The sequence below is a fragment of the Protopterus annectens genome, chromosome 1.part0, assembly GCF_019279795.1.
Source record: "Protopterus annectens isolate FY-2018-M chromosome 1.part0, PAN1.0, whole genome shotgun sequence".
NCBI classification, from domain to species: Eukaryota; Metazoa; Chordata; order Ceratodontiformes; family Protopteridae; genus Protopterus; species Protopterus annectens.
The window spans coordinates 837,541,869-837,569,678 of NC_056725.1; the positions used below are offsets into that span (position 1 = coordinate 837,541,869).

At 39.3% G+C, this 27,810-nt stretch overlaps 1 protein-coding gene across 3 annotated transcripts in view; it reads right to left on the reverse strand.

Moving 5' to 3' along the window:
• DSE (dermatan sulfate epimerase) overlaps nt 1-27,810 on the reverse strand; it is a 522,935-nt gene that overhangs the window by 343,728 nt on the left and 151,397 nt on the right. For 2 of the 3 annotated variants that reach the window (XM_044063585.1, XR_006363718.1), the window contains exon 2: nt 12,044-12,516. In XM_044063585.1, coding sequence (XP_043919520.1) covers nt 12,044-12,459 — 416 coding nt within the window. In that variant the 5' untranslated portion in view covers nt 12,460-12,516. Of the gene's footprint in view, nt 1-12,043; nt 12,517-27,810 lie in introns of those variants that run through there. The other variant, XM_044063594.1, reaches the window with a different exon arrangement.

The window sequence follows — 27,810 nt, forward strand, 5'->3', positions numbered from 1 at the left end:
GGGGTGGGATGTGGATGTCAAGGGTGATTAGCTTATGGTCAGACCTGACCAATGAGGGGTGACCACTGGTGTGGAGCATCTATCTCCCATGTTGGTAATGACCAGGTTTAGGATATTGGAGCCCCTGATGGGACAATGGATTAGTTGATCCAGGGCATTGGAATTTATGAATTCCATGAACGGTTGGGGAAAGGTGTTGGCACCCAAGTAGTTTTCCCAGTTAATGGCAGGGTAGTTGAAATCACCCAGTATTAGGGTGTTTGGTTGTATCTTAATATTTGGGTCAGAAAATAAATATAAGCTGTCCCACAGTATTCCATAACAGGCCTGATCAAAGACTGACATAATGAGATCAGCACTTCTTTCCATCTACTGACTATCAATTGTACCATCTCCTTCAAATTATTGTAACATTTTCTGATTTTCTGAGATTGCACAATGTTGGGGAAAGGCCATATTCCCCAACCCCAAGAAGACCAATGGTGATGAAAAGGGATGGACAATGCACAGAGTTTGGGACATGACACAGGAGGAAGGGAAACAGCGATTGAGTTTATGATGGTATATGAGCAGCCACATAGCATCTGCTGCACCATCAAAAGGAAAAAGTATAGTGATCTTGAACCATTATATGGGACACACCTTCTTCTGGTCCTAGATATTAGGAATTGGATGGGTGAATGAATCTGGTCCCCACTCCAATAGGCTGTCCATCCAGGTCATACATCTACTCATTGCTACCACAATCTCTAGCATCTGTTTCAGTTGTGTCTTGGCTATCTCAGGCAATGGTGCTAGATTACTGGCCAGTGAGAGTCCAGGATCCTCCTCTGACCAAATACTAATGTTTCACAGCAATAGCCTCAACAGGGGTGGTATATAACAGAAATCCTTCTGGACTTGCAGAAAGCAGACACATTGGGAAGTCTTCCATAAGTGAATATTTCTGACACTGGACTGAATATATGTAAATAATCCATCAATGTAGTGAGTGGAACTAGGCACAGCTGAAATCAAGCATCTTTTGTCTCTTGTGGTAAGCGTTGAAAGAAAAAGGTAACATGAGGGAAGTGTGCGACAAAATGACAGAACAACAGATACAAGTCACAGTCCCACACATATGCCGCCTTACGTGCATGACAAACAGCACAAAAGTGGGTGTCCCCTTTGCATACTTTACCATACTTATAGAGAAAATAACAAGGTTACACATGGGGATAAGCCAGGCACCATGAGATGGATGATTATTACCCCATCCATTAAGAGGTCCTTGCAGAAACCAACATCAAATGAAGTTGGCCTGTCCTTTCCATACATGGTGATCATCAGGGTTACATCACCACTGATCATCATAATGATGTCAGAACTGTTCCTATTCTGATGATGTCTATAATTGAGGAGACCGCCTCAGTTAGGTTACACTAAGCATCAACTGTTTTGGAAGCATCATCAGATGAGCTCAGTAGGTGCCCCCCTGTACTGGCCATGAATCTTGCTCCTCTTTATCTACTGTGTAGGTGGTCATCAGTGGACAATGGTCAAACCTGACATTCTTCTGAATCTAGTCTAACAATGGTATCCCTTTTATCAGGAACAAAATGACAGCTTAAGTCCTGCAAGATGTCACAGTAAAGTAGCACGATGCACATACTAGTGCAGAAAGCTGTCAGAGGGCACCATGTGCCACAAGCTGCCCTTTAAATTACAGACTTGTGGCAGCAACATTAAATCTTTCATAGACACTCATGCAATCTGACCTAATCTGCCTACACGTCACGTAAAAAATGTATTACTTTTCAGGAACATCGTCATTTTCTTTGCAAGGTTGTATAGATTTGGGAGGTTGTACAAGATATTTGGGTAATGGTATTAGGAGTAATTGTCAGCCCAGATGAGGCACATTGTACTTTGAAAGACAGAGTGTTAAAGGTGTTGTCTACTTTTCCATGTTTTCTATGGATGTATACCCAGATGGGTGGCTACTATTGTGCTTAATGCATTCCGCTCATCTGCTCCCCCCTTATTTTTAAGTTGAGGAGCATAAACTAACAAAGAACCCTCACTTTTGACTTGAATGCAAATAAATAAATAAATAATATCTCATTGCCTCTGTTCCCTTTGCCTACACTTGTGTGCCCCCCACTTAACTAGTGTTGGGCCATATCGCTGGAACTTACAAAGTTGTCCATTAATGCTGGCAGTAGGGATGACTGCTTTATCATTGTGAAAAACAAATGCTGAATGTATTCCCATATCTATCATCATCTATGAATTGCGCACATTGGTATCTAGGGGCTGGTTGTGTTGCTACCGGTTTCAGGTCTTCTACCACTCTCTCATATGATGATGGTATTGATGTACCTTTCTTGCTGGCCACGTGAGTCTGTGTGTAATCTGATCATACCAGTGTCCTGAGGCTTCCCGGCCTATCTCTTTACCAGCATATTATGTAACACTGAGTAACCAGGTCACACAAACCAATCAGTAAAAACTACAAGAAAAATATAGCCAAGCTGGATTTTCCACTGTGTGATTCCTTAAAACCTCTTGTATTAGAGGTATATCGGATATATGCAAATAACTCCATAAGGACATCAGGTGTTTCAGCTATATGGCAATTCTGAATACACATTATATTTTTTTCCTTTTTAAGTCTGTTATGGAAAATAATTCAGGCCAATAAAGCTAAACCCACTAACTGTGGACGTCCATGTTTCGGCCTTATAGCCTCGTCAGTACAACAAAAGTGGTCTGTTTGGCTAATGTTTGTAAACACAGGGTTGTCATACCCAAATGATCTCCATAACCATTAGGGTATCTGCAAAATATCCCAACTAACAAAGTAAAATAATGAGTAACAGGGTCACAGAGACAAACCAATCAGTAAAAACTACATGAAAAACCTAGCCAAACTAGATTTTCCACTGTGTAATCTCTTAAAACCTCTTATATTCGAGGTACATGGCATATATGCAAAAAGATGTTTTAATGAATCACACAGTGGAAAATCTAGCTTGGGTAGATTTTTCTTGTAGTTTTTAAATATTATGTAACGTACAACATGCTAAGAACATCCTGTAAGATATAGCAGTCCAACTGAAGTGACCTCCCAGACATCCTGAGGCAGAAGAAGTGGGCTTTGAGCAGATATACAAACATTGTATGATACTGAAGGTTTTATGCATGTCCTGTGTTATACTGGAGCACAGCTATAGTCCCCAAATTCCATACAGGTGTCATAAGCTAAGAATCCAGTGGGTATTCACAGCATCTCCTAAAAACAGTATCAATATTTAATGGTAGAAGTAAATTCATTTAGGCACATTGTAAATGAAGAAATGTACATTAATATTGACCCCAATGCTTGCATTTAGTACCTACATTTCTCTATGAAATGGCAGTATGCAGAACATTGCAATATGAATCATGCAAACCGCCTGGGTGTTATACAGATATTTTGCTAAGATCTGATGTGCCTCACACATTACCTGGCACTGGAATGGTAACCCTTTCTTTTCACAAACTTTTGTAACCATGTGACAGGTAGGGCACTCGTTGCTACAGGTGCGAGATTTATGGCATTTAGTACTTCATGGAGCTGGGTAATAATACAGAAGGCAAGCATGGCATTAGATCTCTCTCCTGCAGTGTGCTGGGAGACCATATATACTCTTCCACATGTAGAAGCATCATGTCAAGGACATGGTGGAATATTCTAGAGATAGAGGCCTGTGAAATACCCAGCATGTCCTCAGTTGGTTTCAGAATGGTCCCCACAGCCAGCCTTAGGCATAGGCAAACTAGGCAAGCACCTACGGTGCCATATAGGCAGGCCTAGTAAAGGGCGCAGTTTGTGTTCATTTACTTTTCTTATTATACGAATGCATAATAAGAGAAGTACATTAATTAAAATGAATAAATAAACCATAGGGTGCCAGAATCGTAGGTCGAGGGAGAGGAGCGAGTGCCCTACCACTTTTATACATGCAGTGTGATGAGGAGGCTTCCACTACCTTTAAGGAAAAATATATGCGTGTCATATGCACGTTCGCCAACACTGATGTAAAGATGTTTTATGGTGGTGCGTGGAAATTAAACAAGCACTTTGAGAGGGATTAATTCTATATGTATGCATGTGGCCGTTTCATTTAACAAGAAGGTAAGTATATTTGTGTTACATTCACACTATTAGTAATAAAAAAAATGTAATCTCCTTACTTCGCTCTAACTTGTATAGGTTAAGTGTGAGTCCATGCAGTTTTATGAAGCTGTCTCATTTTCAGATGCAATATAGTCTAAATTTGTTTGGCGTGATTAATACAAGACCTATGTTTTGTTTTTATGAGGCTGTATTTTAATATAAGTGAAAGGTAATGCAAACTGATGGATCTAAGTAAAAATATATGTTGTTCGTACTTGAAAACAGAATGTGTAGCCATAACTAAGGTAACCAGAAAGACTTTCGGTTTAAAGGTCGCATCAACATGACTGTCGACTTGCATACAGCAGCTGAGGCATTTACTTGATAGCTTAGAGCTTCCACTCATACGACTGTGGCAGAAATAAGATTTTTAAATATCAGCTGTAAAGTAAGAGCAACATTTAGTTAGCTCATACATTTTTTCTTCAGTACAGCATTATAAGTCAACCGCAAGTCAACTAAGAAATATGCTGAGAATCCAATACAATACAAATGCATATCTCATTGCATATTATTGTTCAGGTCCATCCCCATGCTTCAGAAAGCTTTTTATTTCGGTCATACAAAATTAGAGTTGAATACTATTAAAAAACTTTATAATTAGAGTTAATAAGTAAGACCAATATCATTCTATTTATCAAGAGTCAATTAAATGCTGTTTCACCATTAAATATAAACTAGTTGCATTATTGCATAGCTGCACGAGTATATTGGTAACTCGCATAGTATTGCTATCGATCCTTAAAGAGTACTGCTGCATTCCACTCATTTATTCTTGAAAATGTATATGTTAAACTTGAGAGAAAATGACTATGAAAGAAAGGGAAAAAGACTTGTATCTTACAACCGCTCCATTCTTATATACCAGCCAAAAACATCAATAAATCCTAACTGTATCTCTGCCATTTAGTTTATACACACTAGCATTTTAACTAAGTACAAGAAATTAAAGGATTATATGAAACCACTTATGAGAGAAGATAAAGAAAGGAGGAAGATGCAGATTTTATATTTAATCAGATGTATACTTTCACTTGTCTATAACTGACTATATATATATATATATATATATATATATATATATATAAACTGTGACACACATAAATAGAATTATGAAGATAAGTATTAAATAGCAGAAGGTACCTTAGTGTGTTTGTATAGTTTAAACTAGGCTTATGTATGCAAGAGAAAGTGTGTGTGTTTGTATGGAATTTAATTAAGTCGTTCTGTTTGAATGAGAGATAAAGTGCGTGTGTTACTGTGTGTGAGAATAGGTGTGTATATGAGAGAGAAGGTGTGTGTCCGTGTGTTGTATGAGAGAATAGGAGTGTGGAATTTAAACTAGTTTCTGTGTGAAAGAGAAGATATGTGTGTTGCCTTGTGACTTTGTGAGAGAGTAGGTGTGTATGTGTGTTGCTACGTGAGAGAGAGCAGCTGCATGTCCAACTGTCCTCAAATTTTGTAGTTCTGTGATTTACACTTTGTCACCTAAAAAAATGATTTTCATATATATACCTCTCAACTGTACAGACTTTTGTGGAATGTCCAGACTTTTGCCTCATATTTTTGGTCAATTACTCTTAAAATTGTGGTTTTCTGACAAATCATTTGGGACTTAAGTCAGAAAACATTGACAGACATTTGAGTTTTAGAATTCATATCATTCAGAAAATTTGTTAGTGCAAAACCCTTTATTCTATTAACTTTTTAAGTTTGTAAGAGCAATATTTAAAAATGTCCCAGTTTTTGGGCCTTTGTTCCCTGTTACTTGTGCCTTTGTCCAGACTTCCTGCTGTATGAGGTTGAGGTGTGTGTGTGTGTGTGTGTGTGTGTGTGTGTGTGTGTGTGTGTGTGTGTATGTACATTGTTTAAAAGAGCAGCGTGGTTGCATTTACTTTGTTTTTTTATACAAGTTTACATTTTTGAATACTGATATTAGTTGTATAATACACAAGTTTTTTTGTGGGCCATTTTAATGTAAGAATGATCTTAAGCTAAGCAGTTTTATGTTAGTGTTTTTGTAGATCAAAAAAATCAACTTTCTAAGTTACAAAAGTGCAATATTTAAAATCTAGCCCTACTTGTCCTACCATTCCATCTACATCATGTTAGGCTTTGTCCAGATTTCTTGCACTAAGAGGTTGAGAGGTATGCATATCTCTCAACTGTCCAGACCTTTGCCTCATATTTTTGACCTATTCCTCATAAAATTTGTGTTTTTTTGGCAAATCAGTGAGGATTTAAATAACTAAATGTCATATATTTGATTTTCAGCCTTTATTTCCTTCAGAAAATGCATGCTAAGACAAATGCTGTTATTCTAGCAACTTTCTAAGTCTATAAGAGCAATATTTATAATCTGCCCCTGTTTGGGGGCCTTTGTGCCCCCCACCCATTATTTTAGGCTTTGTTCAGAATTCTTGTGCTAAGAGATTGAGAGGTACGGAGGCATGGAATGTAATGTCCTAGTTGACAATTATTTGTTGCATTTTAAGAGGGGATAGGGGTTCTGCATTGCTTAGTGTGCCGGCCTTTGTTTAAGATGCCTAGTAACTATGAACTTGTTTGTTTCTCAGTCATTCTCTACTGCAATATTACCAGTGTACCATTTTTTCTTTAATGCAACGAAGGCAATTAATTTCTTTTTCTAATCTCTTTAATGTAGAATTAGTCAGATGAATTTTACTTCTGCAGAGATTGTGCTTACTGACTGATACTGTTTGAGGAAGTTTGAGGGGCCTTTTATGCTTAAAATGTTCTGAAATGGGCAGTTTTGTCATTATTGGGTCATACATTTTGTTTCATTAAATACTGGAAAAATGTTCAAAACTACAAATTTAACACACTGTAACAAGTGTAAATGTTCTCAATGTGCAACTAGCTGTTTTTTGTTTATCAAATGGCACGCTGTGTTGTAGAATCTGAAAGCAGTGTTAGTTGTATAATTGCCTTTGGTGCAGAAGGCTGTGGATTCAACTCCCACACCATGCAGATGGAGTGCTGATATGCAGTGCCCATATGATTGTTGATTGTTTGGTGCATTATAAGGGGGATAGGTGTTCTACACTCCTGAATATGTCCTTTTGTATGAGATGCCTAGTGACAGTGAACTTGTTGGTCATTTCCTATTGCAATATTACTAAATTACCAGTTTTTTAATGTAATATAGGCAATTCATTTTTCAAGGGCAGCAGGCACTGAATTTGTAGATAACATTGATATGTAAAGTTGTTTGCCAGTAGCAACCTCTTCATTAGTTACAGATTTCTTTAATGTGGAATTCAGATGATTTTACTTATGCAGAGATTGTGTGTGTGGAATAATATTGGTGGATTGTAATGATAGAAGTCTTGAGTGGCCTTTTATTGTTGAAACTTTCTGGAATGGGTAGTTATTGGTTCATACATTTTGTTTATAGGTCCATAGGTTCATAGATTAGTACAAGGCTAACTGCCCTTGTGGGCCATTTTCAGCCTAGCCAATTACCCCATGTGAGAATCAAACCCTGCCCCTTATGTTTGTAAGGTAAACACCTTAACCATTATGCCAACCCCCCCGAATAAGTTTCATTGCTTATTAAAAGAATGTTTAAAACTACAAATTTAAAACATATTCTAACAAGTGGTGCTGTATTATACAAGGAATATAATTCAATATAATTCAATACAATCAGGAAAGCGAATTAAAGAATAAATACATGTATGCATGGCCCTAAAAAATGTGTGTAAGGGAGTCTGTTTTGAAAACAGCCCAAAGGTAAACTTAATTTTCCACCAACCAGATGCATTTCTATGAATGTAGGTTTTCATGCCATCTCAATGAATGTGAGTTTCAAGGGCAGAGAAGTTTACTGCTCATGCTAAGTCTGTTTTCATTGTGAGACTGTATTGTTTGTTTAGCAAATGGCTATCTGTGTTTGTGCTATTTTATTTCAATATCTGCAATCATTGTAGAGGCAAAGAGAACTGTATGCATGGTAAAAGGTGAGATAACCAAATAATGGAACACTGGAATGGCTGAGGAGGGGGCTGCTGCTGGTGGTTGCTGTGGGGTGGCGGTCTATTACCCTTCCTAGGACTCTACTTGACCATGATCTGGCTCTGGTATTTCAAGTAGAAAATACATATGCAAAGGTACCTGCAGTTTAACTACATTACAAGGTATCTTTTTCTTCCTAAGCATTTAAATAATTTAAGGAAATGACTGGAGTGGCTTTCTTGGGGAATGACCTAGTGGGTGTGGCTCAAGTAGGGGTGTTTCATGTGTGGTGTGGGTGGGGCTTAAGAGGCTCTGGAGCACTACTTCGCCTAGGTTGCCATTTCGGCTAAGGCCGGCCGGCAGATATGGAAACAGCTATACATACCTTGGTCTCCACAGGTATGGAAAGGTCTCACATTTCTACAGATTATCTTTGTAGGTGGCACATGTCAATAGAGATCAATAGAATGCTCTGATCTACTCTAAAGTGATCAATTGTCTCTCAGTTACTGAAAATATAGCATTTCACCTGTTGGTGGCAATGTTGTCTTTGGTACCAGATGCTATCATGCACATACCAAGAACGACAGTACACACCAATGATGGTATGCTACTCAAAATATTCTCACTATCTGCAGTGTTACTGGTGCAACAGGTAGCACATTTACTTTTATAAAACACAGCTCTTTGTGGAATCCATAAAGGTAATTACCTACCACAATTACAGTCTAGTAATTAGTTAGTGACTTGACTGAAGATAACTGAAAAAACAACAAACGGCCGAAGAATTTGAACCACTACATGGAAGCAGTTACTCTGGTGCTCCTGTAGGAAGTGAAGTACTGATAGCAGCAAAAATGACTGAAGAAGGTTCCCAGCAATGCTGGCTATAGCACTGTCAGTGGAGCAACAGGGGGCAAACTTGCCTTGTGTGCAGAAGGCTGTGGGTTCTAATCACACACCAAGTAACTTGATTGCGGACACTATAGTGCAGCATAGGTGAGGTGCTGCACTCCTGAGTGTTTCATCCGTCAGATGACATTAAACCAATGTCCCCTCTGCTTTAGTTGGTAGTAGCTAAGGTGGATATAAAAGTTCTCATGGTACCTATCAAAAACAGGAAGGGAAGTTCCCCAATGCCATGGCCAAATTTCCCCTAACAGTACAAAAATCACATTGGCTTTCCCTTGAAAAGAGGCTACTAGCCTAACTGGACTAACCTGGTCAACAAAGGATAAATAAAAAAAAAAAAAAATAGGCGACTCAAAAATGTTTAACGCACTTTACCCTATAAGGTCAGGTCCTCATACCCCTACTTGGTTTCACTCTTACGCTATTATGTTGTCTTTTGCTATCATCTTCTATTATGCATTTCAGCTCACTGCACAGTAGTGCAACATAGACCTATGAATCACCTCCGAAAGTGAGAGGAAAAGCCAGCCTGTGAGGGGTTGAATCAGGTACAAATGCATCCTGGGTACTTCACAACTCATCTATGAATCCTGGCTTGAATGTTTCTGTCAAGAATGACAGATTGGAAAGAAGTCCCGAAAGGCCTTTATTATGACAGTAAAAAAATAGATCTGGTAAGTTTACTGTATGCTAAGTAATGCTTGTTAAACTTAGTGTACTGGACATTTTTATGTTTTTTTATAACTACCATGTGGTGCAGATAGCAGCACAGCCCTATACAGGTTTAGTTTCAAACAAACTAAAAATGAAGACATATTAAACGGCACCATGCACTGTTACTATTAGCAGTTGTATCAGCACATACACGCATTGCTTTAACTTGCTTTTGGGCTACTGTGCTGTCCATTGCTTTGCTTTGTATAAGCTGGGCTACAGTCAGATTAGGTAACAAACAGATGTCATATATCGCAAAATGGAAAGATTATTGGGAGCTAATTAGTATGCACTTCATGAAAATCTCCTTAACACATAAAAATATGATTGTAAATAACTCCATGTTGTGGTTGCTAAAGGAATTTTGTACTTCACCTATTACACCTAAACATATGGTTTGTTACCCATTAAATATTATTATTAGCTATCGTAACTTTATATTCATGCACCCTAAGTATAGGGAATGGAATTTTATTGTATTCCTATAATGTATACTCAGGGTATGCTTATGTCATCTACTTCTGAAGGAGCTCATTTAGCTATAGATAATGATCTAAAGTACTGGTATCAGCTGATATCTGATAATAAAGTTAAAATCTAGATTTCTTAAAACAAGAATTTGATCTAAGAGAAACTTGCTGGTTAGAGGTTCAGATCTTTAGACAACATCTCATTGATAGAATAGATCTAATGTCTATAACAGTTAAAGAATCTATTCCAAAACTGATTGATTACTTGATATTAAATTTACAGCATAAAGTTTCTGATAAAGGTAAACTTTCATATATACATAAAATTATCAGACAAGAAACTTGTTACAGTGTAGATTCATACTGGAATTATTTCACCTCTATTAATGGGGACCCAGCAACTCAACAAGATAAACAATATATATTGGAATCTGCTTATAGAACTACATCTTCCATTGTCTGGAGACTTTATACATGGAAATTTTTACATAGATCTTTTTATACACCTTTGATGATGAATAAAATAAATAATAAAGATAATCTATGTAAGAGATGTAATGTAGAAATTAATGCTGACTGGGCTCATATGTTTTATGACTGTATGAAGTTGAAAGAATACTGGAAGTCAATTAATGAATTTTTGCAGGCTCTTTTTACAGATAATTTCATTATTTCTAAGTCTCTTATATTATTCAACACACCTGTACCTCAATGTGTTAAAAGGATTAAGCTTCCTTGTTATGGTCTATCCTAGCAGTGGCCAGGAAAATAATAACTAGAAATTGGATTTCAGATACACCTCCTTCATTCAATGAATTTAAAAATGTTATGAATATAATGTGCCATATGGAAATAAGCACAATTAGAATGAGAACAACTAGAAAAACATCATATTATATTGTATGGGATAATTTACAAAATTTGTTAAAAAAATTCTAATTTCAATAGCACGGTATTTTAGTTTAATTAATTGATCTGATTGTAGTGGATGTCTTTGTAAATACTTTAGTTGTTTTGTTGAATATTATAATAATACCTATTTTTAATTACTTGTATAAAATTGTTATGATATTTCTCTTATATGTTAAAACAATAAACCTGTTTTGAAAAAAAAAGATTAGGTAACAAATGAATCTTCTTTACTTTAAATCAGAGCCTTGCAATAGTTAATATTTTATAATACTTAAAATGGGCAAATACATCTTCCTAATAGTACTCTTTGTCAAAGAATATTGAATCAAAATAGCAAGGCCACTGTAACCAAAGCTTTACTCTATACTCATTTCAAGATGACTATTAAGAGTAAATTGAAATATAGTAAGGACATGCTACAAGAAAGGCTCAACAAATAATCAGTTTAGTACAACCTTTACTGCACTATCCCCCTGTCTGAAGTAGTCCAACAGCAACAGTGGACAATACCCTCTGCAATTTGCAGCTGGACACAGTGGTATTGTCAGTTGTTGTACTCAGTGCAAAGCAGACTTCTCAGCTCTCCTACATTAAATCTGTGTGACTTGCAAACTGCGCCTTCACTCATGGATGAATATTTGATATTGTATTTACTGAAATGAAAATATATGTTATCATATAGCAGAAGTTGAACTTCTTTCAACTTTGCAGTGAGATGTCCCTTCTTGGAAAAGTCTCAGCAATAGTATCCATAAACTTCAAAAACGACAACAAAAAAAGTGTATAACTCTACCACTAGCTAACTATTCCGTTGTCACCCATATCCCCTCATAAGGAAATCAAGACAAAAATATACCAACTAGGTTGGGCTGCCATCCTCTCCATGTACTCCTTGGTCAAATTCATGGCAGGGATATCATCAGGGTAAAGCACACAGAATATAGCGAGAGCACCCAGGTTATTGCCGTATATCTCATTCCAGCGGGAACCATACTCCTCTGGGTCCCATGGTGGGAGGTATTCATCAGGGTTCTGCAACATTGTCTGCACAGCATGCTTTATTCGGGCCACAATGTGTCTGTGAGTCCCCACAGCCTTCTGTCGCAACTCAGCAATATCCTGTTCATCAAAGTATAGCATGGGGTGACCCAGATAGTTTCCATTTAAGAAAGTGATTCCTGCACTAGAGTTGTCACTTGCAGGATAGCACAACAAGCAGCCAACAAAACTTAAGAAAAACACTGTAGGTGCCCCTCGTGTGTGAGTTGTCATTTTGACATCAAGCCTCTAGTATGTGGTACTGATCGAACCATCTTTCAAGTGTCCAATCTAAATGAAAGAGACAGATAGAGAGAGAGATTAAGCTTTATTGAAGCATATAAGAAAAAAAAACTGCTGTTTGTGAAAATATAAAACTGTCTTACAATGCTGTTATTAAATGTCTAAAGCAAAATTGTATTTTCTCATCACTATTTCTATTTGTTAATTAAATTCTGCAGTAACATTTGTTGTAATTTGAGTCACCTTTAGGTAGTATAACATTTAAGTGCATGTGTCATTGTCCCATAAAAAAAAAATCAGTTTAGAACATCATATGTAAACCTTATCAGCCAGAGTCTTTCACAATATGATCTGTGCTGCTCTTTCAAGAGTAGATTGAAACAAGAACTAAATTAACCCAATCTTTCTTTAAGTCCACACACTACCTGATTATTGAAGGAATGATGGGTGTCTGTTCTTTGTCATGGACATCAACTGCCCTTTAGTAAACATATCTGGTTACTTCATCTAGTAAGACTTTTTATATACTAATCTGAGAAGCCGAACATTTAAAGGAAGTCCATTTTTCCCATTCTCACTGGTTCTAAATCATATTCATAAGATTTTACCTCTAGTACTCTATCAGTTGGTACAGCTGTTAAGGTCGCAGGCATTAGTTCCGGTGGTACAGGGTTTGATTTCCTCAACGCTTGTTTGTCTACTGTGTGACTGTGAGCAAGTCCCTTAACCAGACATTGCTCCTGAAAAGGGACTGTGTGTCCAGTGAGCCTACCTGGTTAAAAAATAGGTATTAGTATTATTATTTTGTCACTTTGTTTTTTCAATCACTAGCGAGAGCTCCTGACCATAGGAGATGATTGGGATGCAGACTGACTGGGAAATGTTGCCTAAAAACTCAACTCCTCCTTTACCACAAAGGAATGATTCGGTCTTTGCAACAGTATGGCTAGTGTCTCAGTCTGTTTCTCTGGCTTATGCTTCCCCTTCCTATCATTTGTGAATACAAGACTCCAAGGGACTTAACTCAAATTTCTCCCAGTATGGGCAGCTGTGCCCCTCACTTATGCACTCATACTTGGAAGTGGTGATTATCATACCATTTGCTTAGTATTCATCTGCAAATCATGCAAGTGCAGATGAAGGCTGTGAGTAGACGAGTCTAAAGGACAATATCTTGTGCAGACTAGAGAGATTCCACCTTCAGCTTGAGAATTGGATACCCTCTCAGCATTGTATGCTAGTATCCTGTGCATGGAAATCATGAACATTAGCAGTGACAGGACACACCCTTGGCAGAGCCATTGAATGACTGAGAGAACAGTAAGAACATAGACAGTATACTCACTGCATTCACACAAGAAGTGAGAGCATGCAACAGCTACCCTGGTACCTCGGCCTCCAATAGTATCAATCTTGGCACATGACACAGCATGTCACTCAGCAACTGTTGTCTGAATTAGAAACTCAAGTGATACCTCCTACACACACACACACACACACACACACACACACACACACACACACACACACACACACACACACACACACATGTACGCAAACACACACACACACACACCACACATGCATACATTCACACACAAAAGTAAAGAGCTATAGAGATGGTCTGCTTCACCATACTCTGGCCAAAGAATTTCCCTCTGCAGTCTGAGCTGTGACTATTGTCTGGAGTGACCTCTTTAGCCTTTTGGCTTATGCCTTTCCAATGAATATCTGAAGTGTGATCCCTCTACACCTGAAAAACATGTTCTTGTCATTTTGTTTTTAATTATGGGAATCACCATCCCAGTTTGCAAGTCTGAAGATAGTGTCATACCTTCCATTGTCCACTGCAGTAATTCGTTAGTCTGAATACACCAATTATCACCAATGCTTTCAACACCTTCAGCCAGATTTCAAACATACATTAACTATTCTCACTATGGAAACCTCTGGCTACTGTACTAACTTAAATAACAGAGAAGGATCCAACCTACTAGAGATGGCAGGCAGTGCCTTCTAATAATATGGAATGTGCCAGAGGATAAGGATTTCTCTAATAGTTTCTTCTTCCTCCTGACAATCACCCAGTGGCAATCGGCTCTTTCACAGCCTTGTTTATCTCATCCTAAGTAAGAGGTTGCTTAATTTCATTAGGCACTGAACAGGTGGCCAAAATTACTTTAAGGCTGCCCAACAGTCTTAATCTATGGTCTCATAAAGTCCATCCATGCACAAGCTTTCATTTTGGAAATCACTATTACTGCAGCTTTTTTGGCTTGCCAAGGCTTCCTGGTTGACTTGGGACAAGCCCTCAGCATACATTGTTCAAAGGCTACCTTCTGCAATTCACCAGCTTCACTCTTTACTATAGTACAAGGGTTGATCGAATTCTTCCTGACCAATGGCTCCTTCACTCTTTTCTTGAATATTATCCATTTAAATTCTGTGTCTGGCCAGTTTCTGAATATGCCTATTGGGATATGGTGGCTGAACTTTTCCTGTACAGAAGCCTTCACTGGCCATGCCCAAGAGACCATCATTGATCATTTCAATTTTCTAGGTTTGCATGACTGGTGCCCCGTACAGTAACTTCAAGTCACCTCCAACTAACTTGCAGCTGACAGCTCTGACTCTCTTTTCAACCATGTGTCCAGAACTCACCTCGAGTTTGATAATGGAAAATTGTGGGTACAAATACTGAAAATGGGGTTTCTCCTCATAATCGGTGGGGTTCTTTTATGTGACAAGGTGAGATATTTGGTGACGAGGGAGCACCTTGGAACAAAGCCACTGCTTCTTTTGATAGATAGATAGATAGATAGATAGATAGATAGATAGATAGATAGATAGACAGACAGACAGACAGATAGATGCCAGCTAAGCAAGAATGGGCATCTTTTATGGATGCAACACAGAAAAAGAACCTCCTGCGCGAAGGCAAATGCACGGCTCAACCATTACATAAACCAAAACAAAAAATTATAGAGCCAGCATACTGTGACCCGTAAAATGAATTTTATTAATAAATAAACAACAAAACAGACCGGTTTCGGCTGGACAATGCCACAGCCTTCTTCAGTGTAAAGCAAACATGACAATCAATGCTGTTTAAATATATTCCTCTCAAAACTCATTGGTTGATGCCTAGAACTGTTCATTGAGACCAGGTGGAAATAATCCACCTAGTCTGACAATCCATTTCTTTTCTTTAGCATTTAAAATGGAGTGCCAACCTGTCTTATTAGAACGATTCCCTTGTATGATGTCAATAACCATGAAGGAAAATTTAGCAGTAGTATGTACCATTTGGTGTTTGTAAAGTGCATTGTGAATTCTTTTATTCTTAATATTACTAATATGTTCTGATATACATAGTCTTAGTGGGCGAGAAGTTTGTCCCACATAAAAAAAAACACAATTGCATGTTGCCAAGTAAATCAACCAGTCACTGCTGCAATTTGTGTAAAAATGAAGATCATAAACTGAAGCACAGTTCCTGCTGGAAAATTGTTTTGATTTACATACATATTGACAATTGGTACAATGACCACAAGGAAAACAGCCACTCATTGGTCCTCCCATCAACGTTTGTAATGATTGAAAAAAGAACTAAGGTTTTTCCCTTTGTGAAAGGAAAATAAACATCTGCCTGGAATGATACTGGCCAACTCATAATCACATTGCAAGATATTCCAGTGTCTCTGCACACTTTGAATTAGGCTGTCAGAGTTCCTAGCATAGGTGGTTGCAAATCTGATGGGTTGTGGTATTGTTGCTGAATGATCCCTATAAGTAAGAAGTTCTTGCCTATCCAATGAATTAACATGATGACTGGCCTTTAATACATCTCCCATGCTGTAACCCCGAGATTTAAATCTCCAGGTTAGATCACACTTATGCTGCTGGAAAGAAGAGTCATGTGAACAAATATGTTTTTCACGTATAAATTGAGATTTTGGAATGTTACGTGTGATGTGTGGTGGGTGATAGCTGGAGGCATGGAGGATGGTATTATACTGGGGGTACTTCCTGTACACTTCAGTACCTAGTGTATGATCAGGTAGTCTGTTAATGAATACATCCAAAAATGTGATTGTGCTTAAATCATAATGTACAGTGAACTGTAACCCCCATGTATTGTTGTTCAGATAGGATATAAAATCCATAAGTTGATGTTCATCACCCTTCCACACCATCCAAACATCATCCAAGTAACGTCTCCAGATATCAATATATTCAATAAAGATATTATTATGGCAATCATAAATAATATGTTTTTCAACATAGGCCATAAATAAATCAGCATATATAGGGGCAAAAGATGCCCCCATTGCTGTGCCTTTAGTTTGCCAATAACAATTATCCTTATAATAGAAGACGTTATTTGTAAGAACATGTTTGGCTAAACCCACCAAAAAAGAATTAAAATCAGATTGCTATAGACCCGCCACTTCAAGCCAATGGGCCAATGCCTCCAAACCAGCTTGATGGGGAATGTTAGTATACAAGGAACTTACATCCAATGTACACAAAAACCACCCAGGCTCCAATTGAGTGTCTGAAATAATCTGTAGAAAGTTGGTCGTATCCTGCAATCGTGATCGTACTACATATAACAAGGGCTTAAGATGTTTGGTGAGATATAAAGATAATGGTTCGGTGATATACCCTTTCGCAGATACATTCGGTCTACCAGGTAGATTCACCGGGTCCTTGTGAATTTTGGGTAGGAAATAAATATATTGAATTGCAGAATCTTTGATCATGAGCTGATGCATAACCTCATTAGTAATGATAGCTTCATTCCTAGCCAAAACCAAGAATTGATCAATCTGTTTTTTAAACCTGAAAGTAGGGTCAATGGGCATTGCCGAATAATATCTCTGATCCGAAAGCTGTCTATTTGCCTCCTTATCATAATCACCCCAGTTTAATACAACCACAGCTCCACCTTTATCTGCAGAGGTAATGACTATATCTCTGTTGTTCTGAAGTTCCAGAATAGCCTGTTTTTCGGCCAAGGTAATATTGTTTGATTTGAAACGTGTATCCAGACTGGGAAAATGAAGATCTTTGAGCACGCTATTCTGGAACTGATGTACCATGGGGTGCATGGGAGGAATAAAACTGGATTTATGATATACAAATTTGTCTTTATTATAGTTGCTGTCTGTATCGCCAAAATACAATTTCAAATTCAAATTTCTGCAGAAAGACATGACATCCTGGGCCAATGTGTCTTCAGGAACCATGAAGCCTGGTATAAAAGTAAGACCTTTATTCAAAACTGACATATGGATAGGTGACAAATCAAAATTGGACAGATTTAAAACATTCACATTTTGGATAACATTCAGTTGTTCATTGCCATTTTCAATAGACCTTGAATATTGTGTACGCCTTCTATGTTTCTGCCCCCGCTGGTATTTGGACCTAAAGGGATTAGTCCAGATATCCTTTTGGGGGTCGGTGAACCTGATACTACTTGGGACTCATTGTCAGTACAGGATGAGATCTCATCTGTGGATCGTAGGGAATCGGTCTAATAAGACAGGTTGGCATTCCATTTTAAATGCTAAAGAAAAGAAATGGATTGTCAGACTAGGTGGATTATTTCCACCTGGTCTCAATGAACAGTTCTAGGCATCAACCAATGAGTTTTGAGACGAATATATTTAAACAGCATTGATTGTCATGTTTGCTTTACACTGAGGCTGTGGCATTGTCCAGCCGAAACCAGTCTGTTTTGCTGTTTATTTATTAATAAAATTCATTTTACGGGTCACAGTATGCTGGCTCTATACATTTTTTTGTTTTCATCTTTTATGGATGTTACCTGGATGGGTACACTGGAATTGTCCTGGCACATTCCATGAGGAAAAGCACCTAGATAAACGCACAACATGCTGGATGGATGATCTTTCTTATTTGGTCTGGAAATACTTGGAGATTTCCAGGGATTTACTTATTTACTGACTTGGTAATTGGTTAATTGGGCTGGTCCAAGGATCCTGTTTAGCCATAACTCTGACAATGGAACTAAAACAGTTCAAATGATAAGAGTTGTTTACACTGAGAAGAAAACTTGAAAAAGGTATTACTTACAGCACATAATATCTTGCACTTCTTTTTACAACAGAACAGATGATTCCCAGGCAAGGCTTGCATTAAACAGTTATATAAACATATTTCATAAGACTTGATTTCATAGGCTACAAACTGCAGAAGGGACATGCAAACAGAATAGATAGACAAACAGCATATGAGTACAGATTTACAATGGAGTGTATTGTTTACAATACAAGCCAGTCTGTGTTTCTACATGACTAAGCAGTTAGTTAAACCTAAAATGACTAGTGCTGCTTAAACCTAGAATAAGATATTATTTTCCATACCAGTGATTATGGCAGTTAATATCTGCACGTTATGTTCTCTGACCAAGTGTTGGTATCTGAAAACTATATACATATCTGAAGTTTGTCACCCTTCAATGAGTTAGTAGCAAAGATGAAATTTTAAAATACAACTTTTGGCTTTGAGTAAGCTTGGCTTTATGGATGAAGAAAGAAAGCTTAGGTCAGCCCTAATTAGTATGCTGTTACCATGACCCTTACTAGAAAAGATGAAGCAGTCAAACAGGAAAGAGGAATTACTGACTAAAATTATTAGCAGTCTGTTGGCATACAATGAAAAGGATGGCCACAGCTGAATACATCTTCATATACAAGCCTGTGCAGATATTACATTTGCATAAGATTTTGGATGATAAATTATGTCTCACAGCACATGGTTCTCCATCACAGTTCTTAGGTGTGATGTCTTCTTTGTGGAGGGTGCATCTCTTCCCTATATTACAATGTATTTTTGTCAGGATCCCTGAATTCCACATATCAAAGAGGTGAACTCTTACTGCTCCAAATTGCTCCTAGGTGTGCATGCAGTGGGCATCAGTTTATGTATGTGTGTTCTGTGATGGTACAGCATCCCATGCCAAGCTATGTCATCCCTTATACCCATTACTTGGCAGTATGGGCTCTAGCAAGTGGTTTCTGCAAAATATTGAAACTGGATGGGTTGATTGATTACATTTTAATTCAGGATACTTGAGTAACAGAAAGTCTGAGCAAATTTTGCAAGGGTCCTATTTTCAAGTTTGGATAAGAATCATAAATGTTGACACAGTCTATAGGAAAAGCACTGATTTTAGCCTCTAAAATGGACATAATTGGAAAACGGCACTTGCTTCAAATGGGGACGTCACCAGTTGTCGCATCACATGTCTGGAGGCCAAACCTATGAGGTAGCAAATACCATTGGCCCTTCTGGCTCTTACCACAATATTCCATCATTTCCTGGGCCTCAGTTATTCCATCATTTCCTGGGCCTCAATTGATTAATTTTGTCAGCACAACTGCATGCTGCAAACAAGGGCTACTTCCACTTAAAGTCATTCTTCCCCCTTTTCAACAACAGAAGCATTCAGTCAGTCAGTACGAACGTCAAGATGTTGATGTCCTTCATGGATGCATCTGCAGTCATAACAACTGGGTTGTCCTGTCGTCAGGCAGCCCTTCGGTCGGCCGGATTCCAAAGTCCGGGTCCGGCTTCGGCTGATGTCGCACTTCACCCGACGTCATCTCTGCTGGTCTTCGGGTATAAAGGCATCAGCCGACGCCATTTTCTTCAGTCTTTCTTGCCGTGTGGCGCCCGAAGCAGAAGCTGTTCGCAAGTGCCGGTCGGTCAGATCCAGAGATTACTACTACCCCGTTGGGGACTCTTTCTTGCCTCAGCCGATGTCAGAAAAAGTCAATAACTGTTTAACTTGTGGGAAACAAATACCTCATAAAGATTTCCACTCTTACTGTTTGCCTTGTTTAGGCCCAGACCACGACGTAGCAGCCTGTTCGGCCTGTGCTTCTTTCAACCGGCAACGCTAGGCGCCGGTCGGAGTTTGCTGAACAGTTTTTCGGCTCTGAATTTGCGTACATTATGCCGCCGGATCCTCCGACTACCCAAATTATTAAAACGCAAAGAAAAGACCGACATGCGGTCCGCGGTTTCGGCCGAAACCATGGTTAAGCAAACCGCGAGTGTCTCGGTTTCGGCCGAAACCGAGAAAACTGATCACAGTACAGCCGAATCAATGACTACTACTGAGGTTCCGGTTACCTTACTTGAATCGGCCTCAGAAATTTTACCTACTACAGTGCCTACTTGTGACTTATCAGACACCATCCCTTTGGATGTCTCTACCCCAGCACGTGGTGCTGCTAGGCCTCCTGCAGCCATGTCTATTAAGGCCTTCGCCAGGGCTAAAGCAGCCAAATCTACTAAGTCAGTGCCTGTTAAACCCCCCTCAACCAGGCCCACTTCTAGTTCACAAATGCTTACTCTGGCAGAAGATTTAATATCCTTAATTAGGGGATCTCAATCTCACCCAGACAGGGCCTCTCAGCCCCCAGAAAAGAGACCTAGAGCAGAGCCCCGAGCCTGTGTCCTCTGATGATTCTGCGGAAGACTCAGATATTACAGACCAGCCAGAGGCTCCTTTCTCCAATTTTGAGGACTCAGATGCTGAAGAATCCATTCCAGCTGCTTCCCCACCAGAAGAATTCTCCTTTGGGGAAACCTTACATGCCATGAGAGAGCATTTCCAATGGCAGGAACAGGATTTTTCAGACTCCAGAAAAAGACTTAGGACTTTCTGCACATACCACAACACAGGCCCTTAGCTATACCTCCTGTCCTCTCTGTTGTGGACGATGCATTTAATGATGTTTGCACTGCACCAGATTCTTTACCTCCAGCACCTGCCAAACCAGATAGATTTTACAGGGTGCCAGACACTCATCATCACCTATACAAAGCCCCTCTTGCAGACCCCGAAACTATATCCCAGGGCCTAAGGCAGTAGCCTCAACCACAGCAAAAACCTATTCCTTCTGAAAGGGAAGCCAGGTCTTTAGACAGATGGGGCAAAAGGTTTACACCTCTGCTACTCTCTCAGCTAGAGCTTTAAACTGTCAGTTTCACATGATACAATACCAAGAGTTTATGCTTGATCAGTTAACTAAAAAGCTATCCTCTGATGACTCTATAGATAAGAAAATCTATTAGAAATGGTAAATAACATACAACAGGTTAGTAACCATTCCTTAAAATGTGGCTATGATGCACTGGAGGCTTCATTTAGATCAGCCATGACTGGCACAGTGATAAGAAGACATGCATGGCTGAAGGAACAAGTTTTACCAGATCATGTTAAAGCTAAGTTATTAGATGCTCCTATGGATAAGACCAGTTTGTTTGGTACACCTGCCCAGCAGGTAATGAAGAAAATGGAAGAAAAGGCAAAATCTGTACAAACGGTTAAAGATTTCTTGCAGGTTCAGCCCCAAGGTTTAGCAGGAACTGGCCTGCTAAAATTGGTCCTTTCCTGACTCCACAAGATCTCAAAGGGGCAGGAATAGACGCTCCAGAGGCAGAAATCAATCCAGAGGGGTGCCTACAGAGGACGACAGTGGCAAGGTAATAACAGAGCCACAGGCACAGCCACTACCACTACAACAGGGCAATCACAGTGACTTGATTCTAACTCCGCCTACCAGGGAACAAATAGCAGCACCCTTAGGCGGAAAATTAACCTTATTTTCAAAGAACTGGCACTATATCACAAAAGACAAGTGGATTTTGCAAACCATAGACCAAGGTTACCGGTTCCACTTCCACACTATACCAGTCAAAGAGGAATGCCAAACCTACCTCCAAATCAAAAACAGAAGCTCTACAGCAGATAATGCAATTAACAAAGATGAGAGCTGTGGAAAGAGTACCAATATCAGAACAAGGCAAAGGATTCTACTCCAGACTATTCCTAGTTCCAAGAAAGGAAAAAGTTGGAGACCTATTCTCGATCTGTCCACCTTAAACACATACATCATTGTCCCAAAATTCAAGATGCTGACCCTACAGCAACTTCTTCCCATGCTGGGCAAGGAGTGTTGGCTGGTAACTCTAGATCTCAAGGAGGCATACCTGCACGTCCCCATTCGACCAATTTGCAGAAGATACCTCAGATTTCTTGCAGGATCAGAGCACTATCAATTCTCAGCATTGCCCTTTGGCTTATCTACTGCGCCCAGAGTATTCACAAAATGCCTGGCATCAGTAATCGCCCACTGCAGACTACAGGGAATCCAAATTTATCCTTACCTGGACGACTGCCTGCTACAAGGGGACAACAAAAGCAAGCTGACAACAGATTTACAAAGGGTCATTTACTTGCTACAAGCACTGGAATACACAGTCAATTTGCAAAAATCAAGGCTGATTCCATCCCAAACAAGGACATTCTTGGGCGCAGAATTGGACACAGTAAAACAAATGGCATTCCTAACTGCAGAAAAACAAAAAGATCTCCCTCTTTACTTCTTGGCACTAACAAACCACAGCAAGCTAACAGCAAGAAAAGTTCTGCAGGCCTTGGGCTTCATGGCATCATGCATAATCTTGGTTCCACATGCCAGACTGCATATGAGAAAACTACAGTGGTACCTAAAGAATTTATGGTCCCAACACAGGCACAGCCTAGAAGCAGAAATTCCACTAATTCCATGCCTAAAACAGGAGTTCCTATGGTGGGCTCAAGCATGCCAGTCAAACCCAGGCTTACCCTTTCACAAATATCAAGCAAGCCAAACCATCACAACAGAGGCCTCAGACCTAGGATGGGGGGCTCACATGCTGGACAAATGCGTGCAAGGATTGTGGACGCAGGACCAACTTCACCTGCACATCAACCTAAAAGAAATGCTGGCAGTAAAATTGGCAATCCAAAAATTCAGACCATTTCTCAAAGAAGGCCATTTGATGATAAGGACAGACAACACCACAGTCATGTGGTACATCAACAAACAGGGAGGCACTCATTCATATCCCCTATGCAGAATGACTTTGGACCTTTGGAACCTGGCACTCAGCTACAACATCCAGTTACAGGCAATGTTTGTACCGGGAAAGGAGAACACTCTAGCAGACATGTTAAGCAGAACCACCTCGGATGCTCACGAATGGATGCTACACCCGGACATCTTCAAGACCATCGCAAAGAAATGGGGAATGCCACAGATAGATCTATTCGCTTCCCCTCTCAACCACCAGCTCAAAAAATTCTGCACAAGGACATTCCATCCACTTGCATCGAAAGTGGATTCGCTCTCCTTCAGCTGGAAAGGCCTGACAGCATATGCATTCCCACCTCTTCCCTTGATACACAAAGTATTACTAAAAATCAAGGAGGAACGTCCAAAGATAATCCTGATAGCTCCAAACTGGCCAAGACAACACTGGTACCCATTGCTGAGGAGCATGTCTCGGGACAAAATGTGGTCAATACCCCTGATGCCTTTGATGTTAACTCAGAACAACTACAGCATCATGCATCCAAACCTAAGAACGTTGCAGCTGACTGCATGGCACATCACATAGCAGCAACTATTCCAGATCTCTCCCAAAGGGTTAAAGACATTATCCTTGAAGCCCGCAGACCTTCAACAAGAAGGAACTATGCAGGGAAATGGAAAAGGTTTGTCATTTGGAGTGCTGAAAGAGGGAGGATGTGTCGAATATAGATATGGCTAACATTCTGAGTACTTGGCAGAGCTTCTACATACAGGCCTGTCCTATTCCTCCATCAAGATACATGCATCAGCTATTTCAGCAGAATACAGCTTTGATCCACCTGTCTTCTCACATCCTCTACTCAGGCAGTTCCTCAGAGGGATCAAGAATGTAAAACCTCCTAGGAAACCACCACTGCCAGCTTGGGATTTGAACTTTGTGCTAGAAAAGTTGACACTCGCCTTTTGAACCAGCAGCTACAGCAGACCTACAGCATCTTTCATGGAAAACTGCTTTCCTACTGGCAATAACCTCAGCAAGGAGGGTTTCTGAACTTCAGGCCCTAATGGCAGTACAACCCTTCCTAATCTTCCACCAAGACAGAGTGTCCATGAGGACTAATCCTACATTTATGCCTAAGGTGGTATCCAGAGTGTCCCTAAACCAGGCAATCCACCTACCTACCTTCTTCCCAACCCACAAAACAGAGGGAAAGAATGCTGCATACCTTGGATGTACACAGACAGCTATGCTACTACCTGGACAGAACAAAAGTAACAGAAAACTGACCAGCTTTTTGTAGCCTATGCAACAGGAAGAGAAAAGCAATTTCCAAACAGACAATCTCCAAATGGATAGGAAATTGCATACGATTCTGTTACTCCTTCCATGGAAAACCAATTCCACAGAACATACGACCTCATTCTACAAGAGCAACAGCCACTACCACAGCCTTCTTACGAGGAGTGGCAACCAAGGACATTATTGAGGCGGCTACTTGGACCTCCGTGCATACATTTGCCAAGCATTATAATTTACCTCTGTATTCCAGATCCTGAGCAGGGTTTGCCACTGCTGTACTGCAAGGGATCCTAACCACACCATAATCTATTCTTCCTCCTCCCTAGTTGGCTATGGTATTCTACCCAGTTGTTATGACTGCAGATGCATCCATGAAGGACATAGTACAGTTTTGTACCTACCATAAATGTAGATGTCCGAACTGGATAGCATCTGCAGTCAGGATTACCCTCCTCCTTCCCTCTGTGGTACTCCTAGGGTATTTACCCTCCTAATAGCTAGCTGGTGGGGAGTCTCTTATGGTGTATTTGTTTGGATATATGTACATACATGCTTATTTTTGTGTTTGCCTTCTATCCTTTGGGAAACATTGGCATTTTTACCCAAAATATAGCCTTCCAAGAGGGCAACTGGCATCTGGGGCAAGAAACACTGAAGAAAATGGCGTCGGCTGATGCCTTTATACCCGAAGACCAGCAGAGATGACGTCGGGTGAAGTGCGACATCAGCCGAAGCCGGACCCGGACTTTGGAATCCGGCCGACCGAAGGGCTGCCTGACGACAGGACAACCCAGTTGTTATGACTGCAGATGCTATCCAGTTCGGACATCTACATTTATGGTAGGTACAAAACTGTACTTTTTGCAATCTTCCCTTTGCTTTATCTAGTTCATCACTTACATTCTTTCAAAGAAAAACTGCCAGGCCCTGAACAGTCTTTTGACTTGCCCTTAAATAAAGTGCAGTGCATCTCCCATGATTTGCAAATCAGTTCCTGATGATATCCATACAACAGGTTTCTATCCCAAAAAGCATTGCATTTTTCTCTTAGATTCTACACTTCAATCTCTCTGACATTAACAACTTCTTCTTATGTTTTTTATTCTGGAATTCTCACCATGATTTGGTTGTAAGCATTGGTACAAACACAGGCCTGTAACTTTATCTATTAGCACAGTTGAATTTAAGGTACTACAACTCCGTATTATGCTATCAGTTAGAAAAAACTCTTCCATGTCATCCTGCTAATGCTGTTTGTGTCATGCCTGATGCAATAGCTTTTACACTGTTTTAGTTTTTCTTTGCAGTCATGAAAAAATAATCAGAGACAGTATTACTTGTGCTGTACAGGATAAACAATGCAAACTGCAACAAATGGAGAAATGCAATTTATTTTACTTTTTTTCCAGCTTTTGGAGCCCCCCCCCACACACACACACACACACACACACCCTTCACTGGTATTTTTTTTCCTCAGGAGGCAAATGCTTGGTGGCAGAATCCCCAGAGTGAGACAGTGTCATTTGCAGGCTTTACATTTATGCCTTATCTAGTCTTCTGTACGTGAACATGAGATCTCTGACGTAACTGCACAGTTGTTTCCACATGCACTCTTCAGTGCAGAGCTCAAGCAAACAAACACTAAGATTTTGGGGCCACAAGCTATCCACTGTTATTATGTGGCTGTCAGTAGTCCTTTCATCCTCCCCCTCCATAAAGGGGGTCAGTCATTGAATTTTCACAACTTTATCTAGCTGGCCATTTGAGAAAACTGTTTCTGATTGTATCACCTTTTTTCTTTCATTCTGCACACACCGCACTGGAGTCAACAAGGAGGGAGGGTGATAGCTTGCACCCCGTACTTTAACTACAGATTCTTCAAATTATCATGGGTGCACAGCGATATGCAGATTAAATACCCTCAGCCCTATCAGGTTAAATAAGTTGTCTAACAGTTTACCACAGCGGACTAACACTATAAGCTCCTAACAAGAACTCACCTGCTGTCTTGGGTTCGGTATCCTTGGTCTCCATTTGCCTACTGTGTGAGTCTGATCAGGTCACTTATTTTTGAGCCATCCCTAAGAAGAGGCTTTTGTAACTCCTAGGTTTACCAAGTTAACAAAGAAATAAAAATAAAAGTCTTCACTTATCACTGATGGAATTTTACAGAATGCATAAATGTAAATAGTAATATAAAGACTTTGTTTAACTGGAACTAGGTATAATGCAATGTAAACAAACGGAGCTTTTCTCCCTGGACCTCTGCTGAAAATGCGTATTACCCAGTCAGACTTTCCTTGTAAACAAAGACAAATAAAATAAATAAATAACAAATAAATAAATAAAAATATCATCTGGTTCTATTAATTGTTTCACTGATTAGGTACAAACAGTGTAACAGAGTTGATTCGCTGACGTTAATGTTAACTATGTAATGAAAGTAGAAAGCTTACAAATTAAAGTGGTTTAAGGTAACCAGTTGTGTTTTGTTAACCACGCATTTAATATTATGGTCAGTTCAGCTGTATGTTTTCCTTCAACAAGCAGGCATTGGCTGCCCCATTCAATTTCTTAATATTTTATGGGAATTTTAATACTAACGGAATATCTTATTTTCTAAAAGAATTAGATTTATGTTCAGAGCTCTGTAATATACATGTCTAGTAAGAAGAGACAAGCATCTACAGATTGCTGAAGATGGTGAAAATCACCAGCAGAAAACCAGAGCAAGAAAGTCTACATAAGTCAATAATGAGTTCTTGTGGCTGAATAATACTAAATAAAACCCTTTATTAAATGTGCATGTTATTTTATTTATTTGTTAGCGAGTAAACATCTCAGGAACAAATTTAGGCAATGTTTGTACAGTTAAATAAATTTCTTTGTTTAGTATACTGCATTTTATTTTATTTTTAACCAGATATACTCGTTAGTCATAAGATCAGATAATGTTTATGTAAGTAAATAATATGCTTTAGTTAATCTATTACATCTATTCTATATATTTATTTACTTATTTGCTGACTGGGTAAACTTTTTAGGTGCAAAGGCTTCTTTTCAAGAATGACCCGAGAAGGCTGTTCAAGTAACCTGCTTAGACTCATGCAATAAGCACATACAGAAGGTGTGAATCATATC